The sequence below is a fragment of the Mustelus asterias genome, unplaced genomic scaffold (assembly GCF_964213995.1).
Source record: "Mustelus asterias unplaced genomic scaffold, sMusAst1.hap1.1 HAP1_SCAFFOLD_2875, whole genome shotgun sequence".
In the NCBI taxonomy this organism is placed as follows: domain Eukaryota; kingdom Metazoa; phylum Chordata; class Chondrichthyes; order Carcharhiniformes; family Triakidae; genus Mustelus; species Mustelus asterias.
The window spans coordinates 1-13,880 of NW_027592820.1; the positions used below are offsets into that span (position 1 = coordinate 1).

General features: G+C 49.2%; 1 protein-coding gene across 3 annotated transcripts; it reads right to left on the bottom strand.

Annotated features, from left to right (window-relative positions):
• Positions 1-6: 6 nt before the first annotated feature.
• Positions 7-6,469, bottom strand: ndufaf3 (NADH:ubiquinone oxidoreductase complex assembly factor). Of its 3 annotated transcripts, none has more exons than XM_078207912.1 (5): positions 6,293-6,469; positions 6,220-6,247; positions 2,218-2,410; positions 1,359-1,425; positions 7-742 (listed from the first exon to the last, which is right to left on the bottom strand). In XM_078207912.1, the coding sequence occupies exons 1-5, from the start codon at positions 6,429-6,431 to the stop codon at positions 450-452; spliced, it is 720 nt and encodes a 239-aa protein (XP_078064038.1). In that variant the 5' UTR covers positions 6,432-6,469; the 3' UTR covers positions 7-449. The 3 variants fall into 3 exon arrangements, with proteins under 3 accessions (XP_078064038.1, XP_078064037.1, XP_078064036.1); XM_078207911.1 differs by having other exon boundaries at positions 6,278-6,469; XM_078207910.1 differs by having other exon boundaries at positions 6,220-6,468.
• Positions 6,470-13,880: the final 7,411 nt, after the last annotated feature.

Sequence of the window (13,880 nt, forward strand, 5' to 3'; positions counted from 1 at the left end):
TATAACGCAACCACAGGTCTCTGTAGATTCACCTCACTGGCCTGCAAATGAAATACGAAGCAGAAACACATGGAACTGTACCCCAGTGAGAGTCAGTGTGTGTGGGACCCGTACCCCAGTGAGAGTCAGCGTGTGTTGGACCCGTACCCCAGTGAGAGTCAGTGTGTGTGGAACCCGTACCCCAGTGAGAGTCAGTGTGTGGAACCCGTACCCCAGTGAGAGTCAGTGTGTGTGGAACCCATACCCCAGTGAGAGTCAGTGTGTGTGGAACCCGTACCCCAGTGAGAGTCAGTGTGTGTGGAACCCGTACCCCAGTGAGAGTCAGTGTGTGTGGAACCCGTACCCCAGTGAGAGTCAGTGTGTGTGGAACCCGTACCCCAGTGAGAGTCAGCGTGTGTGGAACCTGTACCCCAGTGAGAGCGTGTGTGGAACCCGTACCCCAGTGAGAGTCAGCGTGTGTGGAACCGTACCCCAGTGAGAGTCAGTGTGTGTGGAACCCGTACCCCAGTGAGAGTCAGTGTGTGTGGAACCCATACCCCAGTGAGAGTCAGTGTGTGAATTGGGGACATTTTTTTGTTTCTGGTTTGAATTATTCTTACTGTTTTGCTGCTGCATTGTTGTGTCTGCGCTGCCTCACTCACCGTGTCCTGTACCTCCACAGCGATCCCCTTGCTCTTCATAAAGACCAACAGTTTGGGATCCAGTCTCTGGATTCTGTCACCCATCCCCAAAACCAGAATCTCTGCAAAACAACAGAATTCAGCTAAAGAAGCAGCAAACAGATTGTAAACATTGCGCCAATATTTATCACCCATCCCTAACAACCCTTGAGAAAGTACTGGTGAGCTGCCTTACTAAACCGCTGCAGTCCCTGTGTACACAGGGTGACAGTTTAACAGCATGGAAACAGGCCCTTCGGCCCAACCTGTCCATGCCACCCCTTTGTTTTTAACCCCTAAGCCAGTCCCAATTGCCTGCGTTTGGCCCATATCCCTCTATACCCATCGTACCCATGTAACTATCGAAATGCTTTTTAAAAGACAAAATTGTACCCGCCTCTACTACTACCTCTGGCAGCTTGTTCCAGACACTCACCATCCTCTTTGTGAAAAAATTGCCCCTCTGGACCCTTTTGTATCTCACCCCTCTCACCTTAAACCTATGCCCTCTAGTTTTAGACTCCCCTACCTTTGGGAAAAGATATTGACTATCTTTGTGAGTAAAGCATATACCGAGCATGGGGTCCCAACAACCGTCAGTCTTCTATAATAGACTACAGACCAAGGTCGTGTAACCCGTCTTATCATTTGAGCTGCAGTGTTTTGACTCTGTTTCCAATGTAATGTAACATTTCCCACCTATTTTAGGTTCCAGTATATAAAAGAGAGCAAGACTGTCCTCATTGATGTCTTTGTAACTTCCAACCTAGACAGAGAGAACACAAAACACAATGTTAACCCCTCCAGTCCCATTCTCATCTCTTCCTGCTGCAGCCCAAATTCTCCCTCGCAATATCTCCTGAGCCACTGCCTCATACTCTGAGGCCAGACAGACAGAAACACCGCCTGGATTCACTGCAACCACCCATAAGAAAGGGCAAAGCCACCTGTAACCCTCCCAAACAACTCCAGCTGATAAATAAACTCAAAGCACAGATTGGGTTAATTCTTTACATTAACTTTGGCCCTCAAATGTCTGTTCAAAATATCCAGTTAGTGACAAGGATTCAATCAGTGTTTTGACTGAGCCCCAGCCACAGATTGGCTGAGAGTGAGTTATCAGGGGACCTGTTTCCAGGCTGGGATTTCTCTGAGGATTAGCTTACACATAAAGGAACCCATGCTTTCTGTAACTGGCTCCATGAGAATAACTCGATTGCCGCTCGTGTCAGGCACAAACTTGGAAACTGATTCTTGTTGAAACTGAAGTTTGCAGCAGCAGGTGAGGTAATGTGAACGAGACGGATTGTTAAAGGGCAGAGTGACTGTGGGAGATGCTTCAGAAACAAGACAGCCAACCCATTAATGATAAACCACGTGCTTGAGAATAATGTGAATTCTCTACAAACTGGGAGTGAATGTTTTATGAAGTGTACATGGTTAATATTCATGATTATCATTGTATACTAATTTCCTATGAAATCCTTTGAAATCTATTATTTTTGGGGAATTAATTCTGCAGAAGATCAATTTCCTCAAAGACCAACTTAACACTCACATTCCACTGGACTATTGCCTGTGGAATAACTGCACACGGGCCAAAGACTCGGTTCCCATTAACAGTGAAACCGTGCCTGCTGTAACCATCGATGAACATCATGTCTTGGGATTCGCGCTCCAGAGCATTCACTCTCGTGCGCTGATACAGCTCATCATCTGAGGGAGTCATCTTGTAACCTCGACAGGGCTGCCTGCAAAGAGAGAATCAAATCTGGGAATTCATACCAAAAACAGGTACCTCACCTTCTACATAAGTCCTAGAGATATACGGCACGGGAACAGACCCTTCAGCCCAACTCATCCATACTGACCAGGTTTCTTAAACTAAACGAGTCCCATTTGCCTGTGTTTGGCCCATATCCCTCTAAATCTTTCCCTTCCATGTACCTGTCCAATGTCTTTTAAATGATGAAATTGTATCGCCTCTACCACCTCCTCTGGCAGCTCATTCCATACACGCACCACCCTCTGGGTGAAAAAATTACCCTTCAGGTTCCTTTTAAATCTTTCCCCTCTCACCTTAAACCTGTGCTCTCGAGTTTTGGACTCCCCCCACCCTGGGGAAAAGACCTGTGCTATTCACCTTATCTATGCCCCTCAAGATTTTATAAACCTCAATAAGGTCATCACTCATCCTCCTACAATCCAGGGAAAAAAGTTCCAGCCTCTCCTTACAATTCAGTCCCAGTAACATCCTTTTAAATCTTTTTTGCACCCTTTCCAGTTTAATAACCTTCTTCCTATAGCAAGGTGACCAGAATTTTACACACTATTCCAAATGTGGCTGCACCAATGTCTTGTACAGTTGTAACACAACATTCCAACTCCTTTACTCTGATCAATAAAGGCAAGTGTGCCAAACACTTCTTCACCACCCTGTCTACCTGTGACGCCACTTTCAAGGAACTATGTACCTGCATCCCTAGGTCTCTCTGTTCGACAACACTCCCCAGGGCTCTGCCATTAACAATATAAGCCGTGGCCTGGTTTGTCTTACCAAAATGCAACACCTCGCATTTATCTGAATTAAGCTCCATCTGTCATCGGCCCACTGGCCCAGTTGATTAAAATCATGTTGTGGTCTTGGATAAGCTTCTTCACTGTCCACTACACCATCAATTTTGGTGCAATCGACAAACTTACTAACCATGTTTGCTATATTCTCATCCAAATTGTTTATATAAATGAAAGGAACACTGGACCCAGCACCGATCCCTGCACACACCGCTGGTCACAGGCCTCCAGTTTGACAAACAACCCTCCACCACCAGCCCTGTCTCCGACCGGCAATCCAATTTTGTGTCCAATTGGCTAATACTCCCTGGATCCCATGTGATCTAACCTTGCTGACCAGTCTACCATGTGGTACCTTGTCGAAGGCCTTGCTAAAGTCCATGTAGACAACGTTACTCCCCACTCACATGCAGTGTGAATACTGAAAGTAAGGATGTCTCCCCAATCTCCTTTCCACCTCACCCTCCGCTTTAACCCAACCTCACTGCTGGTCACCATTCTGAAGACTTCACTAAGTGATTTGATGTCAATATTTCTTTGACAATTCTCCGAATAATCAAGGAAGATTTTACTGTGTTAAATGTGCTAAATAAACATAAATTGGTGCAACCAGTTTAAAACAACTTCAATTACTCTTCACCCTCACCCTGCTGAAATATCACCACAGGAAATTTCCACATTATCACTGCTTCGCTGTCAGAGGGTCAGTACTGAGGGAGTGCCGCACTGTCAGAGGGTCAGTACTGAGGGAGTGCCGCACTGTCAGAGGGTCAGTACTGAGGGAGTGCCGCACTGTCAGAGGGTCAGTACTGAGGGAGTGCCGCACTGTCAGAGGGTCAGTACTGAGGGAGTGCCGCACTGTCAGAGGGTCAGTACTGAGGGAGTGCCGCACTGTCAGAGGGTCAGTACTGAGGGAGTGCCGCACTGTCAGAGGGTCAGTACTGAGGGAGTGCCGCACTGTCAGAGGGTCAGTACTGAGGGAGTGCCGCACTGTCAGAGGGTCAGTACTGAGGGAGTGCCACACTGTCAGAGGGTCAGTACTGAGTGAGTGCTGCACTGTCAGAGGGTCAGTACTGAGGGAGTGCCGCACTGTCAGAGGGTCAGTACTGAGGGAGTGCCGCACTGTCAGAGGGTCAGTGCTGAGGGAGTGCCACACTGTCAGAGGGTCAGTATTGAGGGAGTGCCGCACTGTCAGAGGGTCAGTACTGAGGGAGTGACGCACTGTCAGAGGGTCAGTACTGAGGGAGTTACGCACTGTCAGAGGGTCAGTATTGAGGGAGTGCCGCACTGTCAGAGGGTCAGTACTGAGGGAGTGCCGCACTGTCAGAGGGTCAGTACTGAGGGAGTGCCGCACTGTCAGAGGGTCAGTGCTGAGGGAGCACCGCACTGTCAGAGGGTCAGTACTGAGGGAGTGCCGCACTGTCAGAGGGTCAGTACTGAGGGAGTGCCGCACTGTCAGAGGGTCAGTGCTGAGGGAGTGCCGCACTGTCCGAGGGTCAGTGCTGAGGGAGTGCCGCACTGTCAGAGGGTCAGTGCTGAGGGAGTGCCGCACTGTCAGAGGGTCAGTGCTGAGGGAGTGCCGCACTGTCAGAGGGTCAGTGCTGAGGGAGTGCCGCACTGTCAGAGGGTCAGTGCTGAGGGAGTGCCGCACTGTCAGAGGGTCAGTGCTGAGGGAGTGCCGCACTGTCAGAGGGTCAGTGCTGAGGGAGTGCCGCACTGTCAGAGGGTCAGTGCTGAGGGACTGCCACACTGTCAGAGGGTCAGTACTGAGGGAGTGCCGCACTGTCAGAGGGTCAGTACTGAGGGAGTGCTGCACTGTCAGAGGATCAGTACTGAGGGAGTGCCGCACTGTCAGAGAGTCTGTACTGAGGGAGTGCTGCACTGTCAGAGGGTCAGTACTGAGGGAGTTTCGCACTGTCAGAGGGTCAGTACTGAGGGAGTGCCGCACTGTCAGAGGGTCAGTACTGAGGGAGTTTCGCACTGTCAGAGGGTCAGTACTGAGGGAGTGCCGCACTGTCAGAGGGTCAGTACTGAGGGAGTGCCGCACTGTCAGAGGGTCAGTACTGAGGGAGTGCCGCACTGTCAGAGGGTCAGTACTGAGGGAGTTTCGCACTGTCAGAGGGTCAGTACTGAGGGAGCGCCGCACTGTCAGAGGGTCAGTACTGAGGGAGTGCCGCACTGTCAGAGGGTCAGTACTGAGGGAGTGCTGCACTGTCAGAGGGTCAGTACTGAGGGAGTGCTGCACTGTCAGAGGGTCAGTGCTGAGGGAGTGCCGCACTGTCAGAGGGTCAGTACTGAGGGAGTGCTGCACTGTCAGAGGGTCAGTACTGAGGGAGTGCCGCACTGTCAGAGGGTCAGTGCTGAGGGAGTGCCGCACTGTCAGAGGGTCAGTACTGAGGGAGTGCCGCACTGTCAGAGGGTCAGTGCTGAGGGAGTGCCGCACTGTCAGAGGGTCAGTACTGAGGGAGTGCCGCACTGTCAGAGGGTCAGTACTGAGGGAGTGCCGCACTGTCAGAGGGTCAGTACTGAGGGAGTGTCACACTGTCAGAGGGTCAGTGCTGAGGGAGTGCCGCACTGTCAGAGGGTCAGTACTGAGGGAGTGCCGCACTGTCAGAGGGTCAGTGCTGAGAGAGTTTCGCACTGTCAGAGGGTCAGTGCTGAGGGAGTGCCGCACTGTCAGAGGGTCAGTACTGAGGGAGTTTCGCACTGTCAGAGGGTCAGTGCTGAGGGAGTGCCGCACTGTCAGAGGGTCAGTACTGAGGGAGTGCCGCACTGTCAGAGGGTCAGTGCTGAGGGAGTGCCGCACTGTCAGAGGGTCAGTACTGAGGGAGTGCCGCACTGTCAGAGGGTCAGTGCTGAGGGAGTGCCGCACTGTCAGAGGGTCAGTACTGAGGGAGTGCCGCACTGTCAGAGGGTCAGTACTGGTTGTGACAGGCGCTACAAATAAAGCAAATTCTCCCCGAGCCGCTTAAGCTGCTGCACTCACCTGGCGGGGGTCCGGGACCAGGCCTGCTCTCCCAGGGCCCCCGTTCCCAGGGCCGCGGCTCCCAGGGCCCCGGCTCCCAGGGCCCCGGCTCCCAGGGCCCCCGCTCCCTGGGCCCCCGCTCCCAGGGCCCCCGTTCCCAGGGCCTCCGTTCCCAGGGCCGACCACAGCCGGAGCCGGGACTCGAACCGGCGACACAGCGCCGCCGCCGCCATTGCGCATGCTCTTCGGGGTCAGGGGTCAGAGCCAAGGAGTCGCGCGGCAAGAATTGCCCTGAGCCTGATCCCGGCTCTCTGCCGCCCCCTGCGGCTGCTCCCAGGTACTCCAGCTCCTAGCCTCACCTCCTGCACAGTCCCTTCCTCCCATTGACACTATCACTGCTGTCCCCTCCTCAGCAACATCTCCTAATAGGAGCAGTAAGAGGCCATTCGGCCCATCCAGCCAGCTCCACCATTCAATAAGATCCCAGCCAATTTGATTGTGGCCTTGACTCCACTTTCTGTCACAATGGTTAGCACTGCTGCCTCACAACGCCAGGGACCCGGGTTCAGTTCCGGCCTTGGGTGACTGTGTGGAGTTTGCATGTTCCACTGGGGTGATCCGGGTTCTCCACATCATGATCCAGGTTCCTCATACACTCCAAAAATATGCGGGTTAGGTTGATTGGCCATACAAAATTGCCCCTCGTGTCCCGGGATGTGTAGATTAGTGGAATTAGCAGGGTAAATATATGGGGTTAAGGGAATAGGGCCTGGGTGGGATTGTTGTCAGTGCAGACTCGATGGGCTGAATGGCCTCCTTCTGTACCGTAGGGATTCTATGATGATTCTATTCTATGATTCCTGTCTTATCACCCACAATCCACAACCCCCTTATTGATCATTAATCTGTCTAAATCGTGGCTTGGTGTAAAGTTTGCATGTTCTCCCCATGGGTTTCCTCCCACAATCCGAAAGATGTGCTGGTTAGGTGCATTGGCTATGCTAAATTCTCCTTCAGTGTACCCGAACAGGCACCAGAGTGTGGCGACTAGGGGATTTTCACAGTAACTTCATTGCAGTGTTAATGTAAACCTACTCGTGATGCTAATAAATAAATGTTTTTTAAAAAATCGGCCTTGATTTTATTCAGTGACCCAGACCCCACCCCCACTGCTCTGGGACCCTTGCTGTTTGTCATTTTCATAAATGACCTGGATGAGGAAGTGGAGGGATGGGTTGGTAAGTTTGCTGACGACACCAAGGTAGGTGGTGTTGTGGATAGTTTGGAGGGATGTCAGAAGTTGCAGCGAGACATAGATAGAATGCAAGACTGGGCGGAGAAGTGGCAGATGGACTTCAACCCGGATAAGTGTGTGGTGATCCATTTTGGCAGATCCAATGGGATGAAGCAGCAGTATAATATGAAGGGTACCATTCTTAGCAGTGTAGAGGATCAGAAGGACCTTGGGGTCCGGGTCCATAGGACTCTTAAATCGGCCTCGCAAGTGGAGGATGCGGTCAAGAAGGCGTACGGCGTACTGGCCTTCATTAATCGAGGGATTGAGTTTAGGAGTCGGGAGATAATGCTGCAGCTTTATAGGACCCTGGTTAGACCCCACTTGGAGTACTGCGCGCAGTTCTGGTCACCTCATTACAGGAAAGATGTTGAAGCCATTGAAAGGGTGCAGAGGAGATTTACAAGGATGTTGCCTGGATTGGGGGGCATGCCTTATGAGGATAGGTTGAGGGAGCTTGGTCTCTTCTCCCTGGAGAGACGAAGGATGAGAGGTGACCTGATAGAGGTTTACAAGATGTTGAGAGGTCTGGATAGGGTAGACTCCCAGAGGCTATTTCCAAGGGCTGAAATGGTTGCTACGAGAGGACACAGGTTTAAGGTGCTGGGGGGTAGGTACAGAGGAGATGTCAGGGGTAAGTTTTTCACTCAGAGGGTGGTGGGTGAGTGGAATCGGCTGACGTCGGTGGTGGTGGAGGCAAACTCGTTGGGGTCTTTTAAGAGACTTCTGGATGAGTACATGGGATTTAATGGGATTGAGGGCTATAGATAGGCCTAGAGGTGGGGATGTGATCGGCGCAACTTGTGGGCCGAAGGGCCTGTTTGTGCTGTGGCTTTCTATGTTCTATGTTCTATGCTCCCTGGACTTGAAAATTCCAAAAATTGAGAAGAAATTTCTCCTCTGTGCCATCTTAAATTGCAGATTTATTTTTAAACACTTCCCCCAATTCTAGATTTCCCTACAAGCGGAAGACCTGCTTAGCATCTATCCTGTCTGACCAACCCAATCAAACCTCTTCCTGTGACCCAAGACCCTCTTCCTCACTATTAGCCACCCTACCAATCTTTGTGTCATCCACAAACTTATCATCGTCCCACATTCTCATCTAAATCACTTATATGTTTATCACAGACAATAAGGGACGTCTTACTGATCCCTGTGGAGCATCATTGGACACCAACCTCCAGCCACACAACCTTCTATCACCACCCTCTGTCTCCTACCACAAAAAGAGTAAGAAGTCTCACAACACCAGGTTAAAGTCCAACAGGTTTATTTGGTAGCAAATACCATAAGCTTTCAGAGCGCTGCCCCTTCTACCACACTCCTACCACAAAGCCAGTTTTGGATCTAGCCTGCCAAGTTACCCTGGATCCCATGTCTTTATCAGTCTCCCATGTAGAATCATAGAATCGTACAGTGCAGGAGGCCATTTGGCCCATCAAGTCTGCACCAACCACAATCCCACCCAGGCCCTATCCCTGTAACCCCAATCATTTACCTAGCTAGTCCCCCTGACACTAAGGGGCAATTTAGCATGGCCAATCCATCTAACCCGCACATCTTTGAAGTGTGGGAGGAAACCGGAGGAAACCCACACAGACACAGGGAGAATGTGCAAATGCCACACAGTGACCCAATCCAGGAATCGAACCCGGGTCCCTGACGCTGTGAGGCAGCAGTGCTGACCACTGTGCCTCCCATGTGGAGCCTTGTCAAAAGTTTTGCTGAAATCCATAGACTATATCAACTGCACTACCTTCTATACACCTGGCCACCTATTTCTCTCCAGAGACAACGGACACAAGCCTCAGTTCAATACTTTTCTCTTTTTCTTGTCTATTAAAATCTGCAGTCTCACCCTCTAAGGGGCCAATGCCCAGTGTCACCTCTTGTCCTTCTATACTTTCACAAGTTTTTATTATTGGATTTTTATATTTCACCCTCCATTTTTTTGTCACCTTTGATGATTTTTAAATTTTTCTAATTTTCTGGGCTGCTGTTAATCTTTACAACATTGAGTATCTTTTCAAGGAGAGCAGTTCGGGAACAGTGACCACAATTCAGTAAGCTTTAAGGTACTGATGGATAAAGATAAGTGTAGTCCTCAAATGAAGGTGCTAAATTGGGGGAAGGCTAATTACAACAATATTAGGCAGGAACTGAAGAATGTAGATTGGGGGCAGATGTTTGAGGGCAAATCAACATCTGGCATGTGGGAGGCTTTCAAGTGTAAGTTGATAGGGATTCAGGACCGGCACATTCCTGTAAGGATGAAGGATAAGTATGGCAAGTTTTGGGAACCTTGGATAACGAGAGATATTGTGAGCCTAGTCAAAGAGAAAAAGGAAGCATTTGTCAAGGTTAGGAGGCTGGGAACACACGAAGAAGTGTGGAATACAAGGATAGTAGAAAGAAAATTAAGCAAGGAGTAAGGAGGGCTAAAACGGGCCACAAAAAGTCATTGGCCAGCAGGATTAAGGAAAATCCCAAGGCTTTTTATAATACATAAAGAGCAAGCCAGGGAAAGGGTTGGCCCACTCGAGGACAGGGGAGGAAATCTATGCGTGGAGCCAGAGGAAATGGGCGAGGAGGGGGCTGAAGGGTGGATCAGTAAATTTGCTGATGACACCAAGATTGGTGGAGTAGTGGATGAGGTGGAGGGCTGTTGTAGGCTGCAAAGAGATATAGATAGGATGCAGAGCTGGGTTGAAAAATGGCAAATGGAGTTTGACCCTGACAAATGCGAGGTGATTCATTTTGGTAGGACAAATTTAAATGTGGATTACAGGGTCAAAGGTAGGGTTCTGAAGAATGTGGAGGAACAGAGAGATCGTGGGGTTCATATCCATGGATCTCTGAACGTTCCCACTCAAGTGGATAGAGCCGTGAAGAAGGCCTATAGTGTGTTGGCGTTCATTAACAGGGGGTTTGAGTTTAAGAGCCGTGGGGTTATGCTGCAACTGTACAGGACCTTGGTGAGACCACATTTGGAATATTGTGTGCAGTTCTGGTCACCTCACTATAAGAAGGATGTGGAGACACTGGAAAGAGTGCAAAGGAGATTTACCAGGATGCTGCTTGGTTTGGAGGGTAGGTCTTATGAGGAAAGGTTGAGGGAACTTGGGCTTTTCTCTTTGGAGCGGAGGAGGTTGAGAGGAGACTTGATAGAGGTTTATAAGATGATGAGGGGGATAGATAGAGTGAACGTTCAAAGACTATTTCCTCGGGTGAATGGAGCAGTAACTAGGGGGCATAACTATAGGGTTCATGGTGTGAGATATAGGAAGGGTGTCCGAGGTAGGTTTTTTACTCAGAGAGTGGTTGGGGTGTGGAATGGACTGCCTGCAGGGATAGTGGAGTCAGAAACTTTAGGAACATTTAAGAAGCTATTGGATAGGCACATGGAGTACTTCGGGATGATAGGGAGGAAATAGCTTGATCTGGGTTTTAGACAAAGCTCGGCACAACATCGTGGGCCAAAGGGCCTGTTCTGTGCTGTACTGTTCTATGTTCTATTAAATGAGTACTTTGTGTCAGTATTCACCAAAGAGGTGTTCCTCAGGGATCAGTGCTGGGACCTTTACTGTTTGTAATATATTTCAATGATTTGGAGGAAAATGTAACTGATTTGATTAGTAAGTTTGCAGATGACACAAAGGTTGGTGGATTTGCGGATAGCGATGAGGACCATCAGAGGATACAGCAGGATATAGATCAGTTGGAGACTTGGGCGGAGAGATGGCAGATGGAGTTTAATCCGGACAAATGTGAGGTAATGCATTTTGGAAGGTCTAATACAGATAGGAAATATACAGTAAATGACAGAACCCTTAAGAGTATTGATAGGCAAAGGGATCTGGGTGAACAAGTACACAGGTCACTGAAAGTGGCAATGCAGGTGGAGAAGGTAGTCAAGAAGGCATACGGCATGCTTGCCTTCATCGTCCGGGGCACTGAGTTTAAGAATTGGCAAGTCATGTTGCAGCTTTATAGAACCTTAGTTAGGCTGCACTGAATGACTCTCCACAATGAGTGCAGCTGAACGGTCTCTCGTGTGTGTGAAGGAGCTGGTGCTCTGCAAGGCGGGAGGACTGGCTGAACCTCTTCCCGCAGTGGGAGCAGCTGAACGGTCTCTCGTCAATGTGAAGGAGCTGGTGTTGGGCCTGTTCCTCAGACGTCTCAACGCTGTCCCCAGAGTCAGAGCTTTGAAGAGGCTTCTCATCAATGTGATCGAGTTGGTGAGCCAGCAGGTTGGACGAACACATGAATTTCTTCCCACACACGGAGCAGGTGAATGAACTCTCACTGTTGCGAGCTCGCTGTCGTGTCAGCATGTTTACCAGCTGATCAATCCCTTCCCACACGAGGAGCAGATGAACGGATTCTCACCAGTTTCCAACTGAGATGGTCAATTAAATCCCTTCAGATGCACAAATTTTCAGATCCCGATGTTTTTTTTTAACTGGTCGGTGCAACATCGTGGGCCGAAGGGCCTGTTCTGCGCTGTAATGTTCTATGTTCTATGTTCTATGTTCTATGCACTTGGAATATTGTGTTCAATTCTGGTCACCACACTACCAGAAGGATGTGGAGGCTTTGGAGAGGTTACAAAAAAGATTTACCAGGATGTTGCCTGGTATGGAGGGCATTAGCTATGAGGAGAGGTTGGAGAAACTTGGTTTGTTCTCACTGGAATGACGGAGGTTGAGGGGAGACCTGATAGAAGTCTACAAGATTATGAGGGACATGGACAGAGTGGATAGTCACAAGCTTTTTGCCAGGGTGGAAGAGTCAATTACTCGGGGGCATAGGTTTAAGGTGCGAGGGGGCAAGGTTTAAAGGAGGTGTACGAGGCAAGTTTTTTACACAGAGGTTGGTGAGTGCCTGGAACTCGCTGCCGGCAGAGGTAGTGGAAGCAGATAGGAGTTTTCAGGGCGTCTTGACAAATCCATGAATAGGATGGGAATAGAGGGATATGGTCCCCTGAAGGGTAGGGGGTTTTAGTTCAGTCGGGCAGCATGGCCGGTGCAGGCTTGGAGGGCCGAAGGGCCTGTTCCTGTGCTGCAATTTTCTTTGTTCGTTGAATCTGATCCATCGATAATGCCTTTCATTAATCATGAATGGTGCAGCCTTCCCAGAGTTCTTCTTTCTTCCTCAATGGAATGTTGTCTATTTTTGAGTGAGGAAATAGCTCCCTCCAATGTCTGCCACTGCTTTCCAATTCGGGCCTGTGTCTACCAATTATATCAATGACTCGGATGTAACGACTGAAGGGATTATTGCGAATTCTGCTGGTGACACAAAAATAGGTGTGAAAATAAATTGTGCAGAGGATGTGAGGGATTTCCAAAGGGATATAGATAAAGTGAGTGGATGTAAAATTTGGCAGATGGAGTAAAACGTGGGAAATGGGAACCTGTGCACTTTGGCAGGAAGGAAAAAACCCAGCATATTATTTCAATGGAGAGGACTTGTAGAATTCTGAGATACAGAGGGATCCGGGTGTCCAGATGCACCCCAGATTTTCGTTTATTGTTTTGCATCCTCTCTGTTTTATATTTACTGAGGGATTTCTCCTCTTAATCTCACTCTCTCCGGATTCCTGTCCTATAATTTGCTTCTCTCAGCTTCCTTGACGAATAAAACTGTTACTGACTTTACCAATCCTCCTCACACTGACTCTGTACAGAGGCAGTGGATATTACTGCACGGAGATGCTCACGTATGTTTTCAACAATGTGGCGATATCTGGTTTGAATTTTTCTCTTTTGTTATGGCGATGGGTGGTGATAACTACCTGTAGATAACTTTCTGAAAGTTTGGGCCTAACTTTGAGTTTGCACGTTCTCCCTGTGTCTGCGTGAGTTTCCTCCGGGTGCTCCGGTTTCCTCCCACAGTCCAAAGATGTGCAGATTAGGTTCATTGGCCGTGCTAAATTGCACCTTAGTGACTTGGGATGTGTAGGTTAGAGGGATTAGTGGGGTTAAAATGTGGGGTTATGGCGATAGGCCTGTGTGGGATTGTGGTCGGTACAGACTCGATGAGCTGAATGGCCTCTTTCTGCACTGTAAGGATTCTATTAACACTATTGTCTCTCTGAATTCTTCATAGAGACAATAGTTAATAGAATCCTTAGTGCAGAAAGAGGCCATTCAGCCCATCGAGTCTGTACCGACCACAATCCCACATTTCTCCACATTGAACTTCATCTGCCACTTGCCTGCCCATTCCACTAACCTATGACCCTTTGAAATGCTACACTATTCCTCCCCATGGTTCACAATACTTCCAGGTAAGAGGTGAGGATATTTTGTGTGTGTACAGAGTTGCTGTGGTCTGGAATATGCTATCTGGAAGGGAGGTGGAAGTGGATTCAATAATTTTC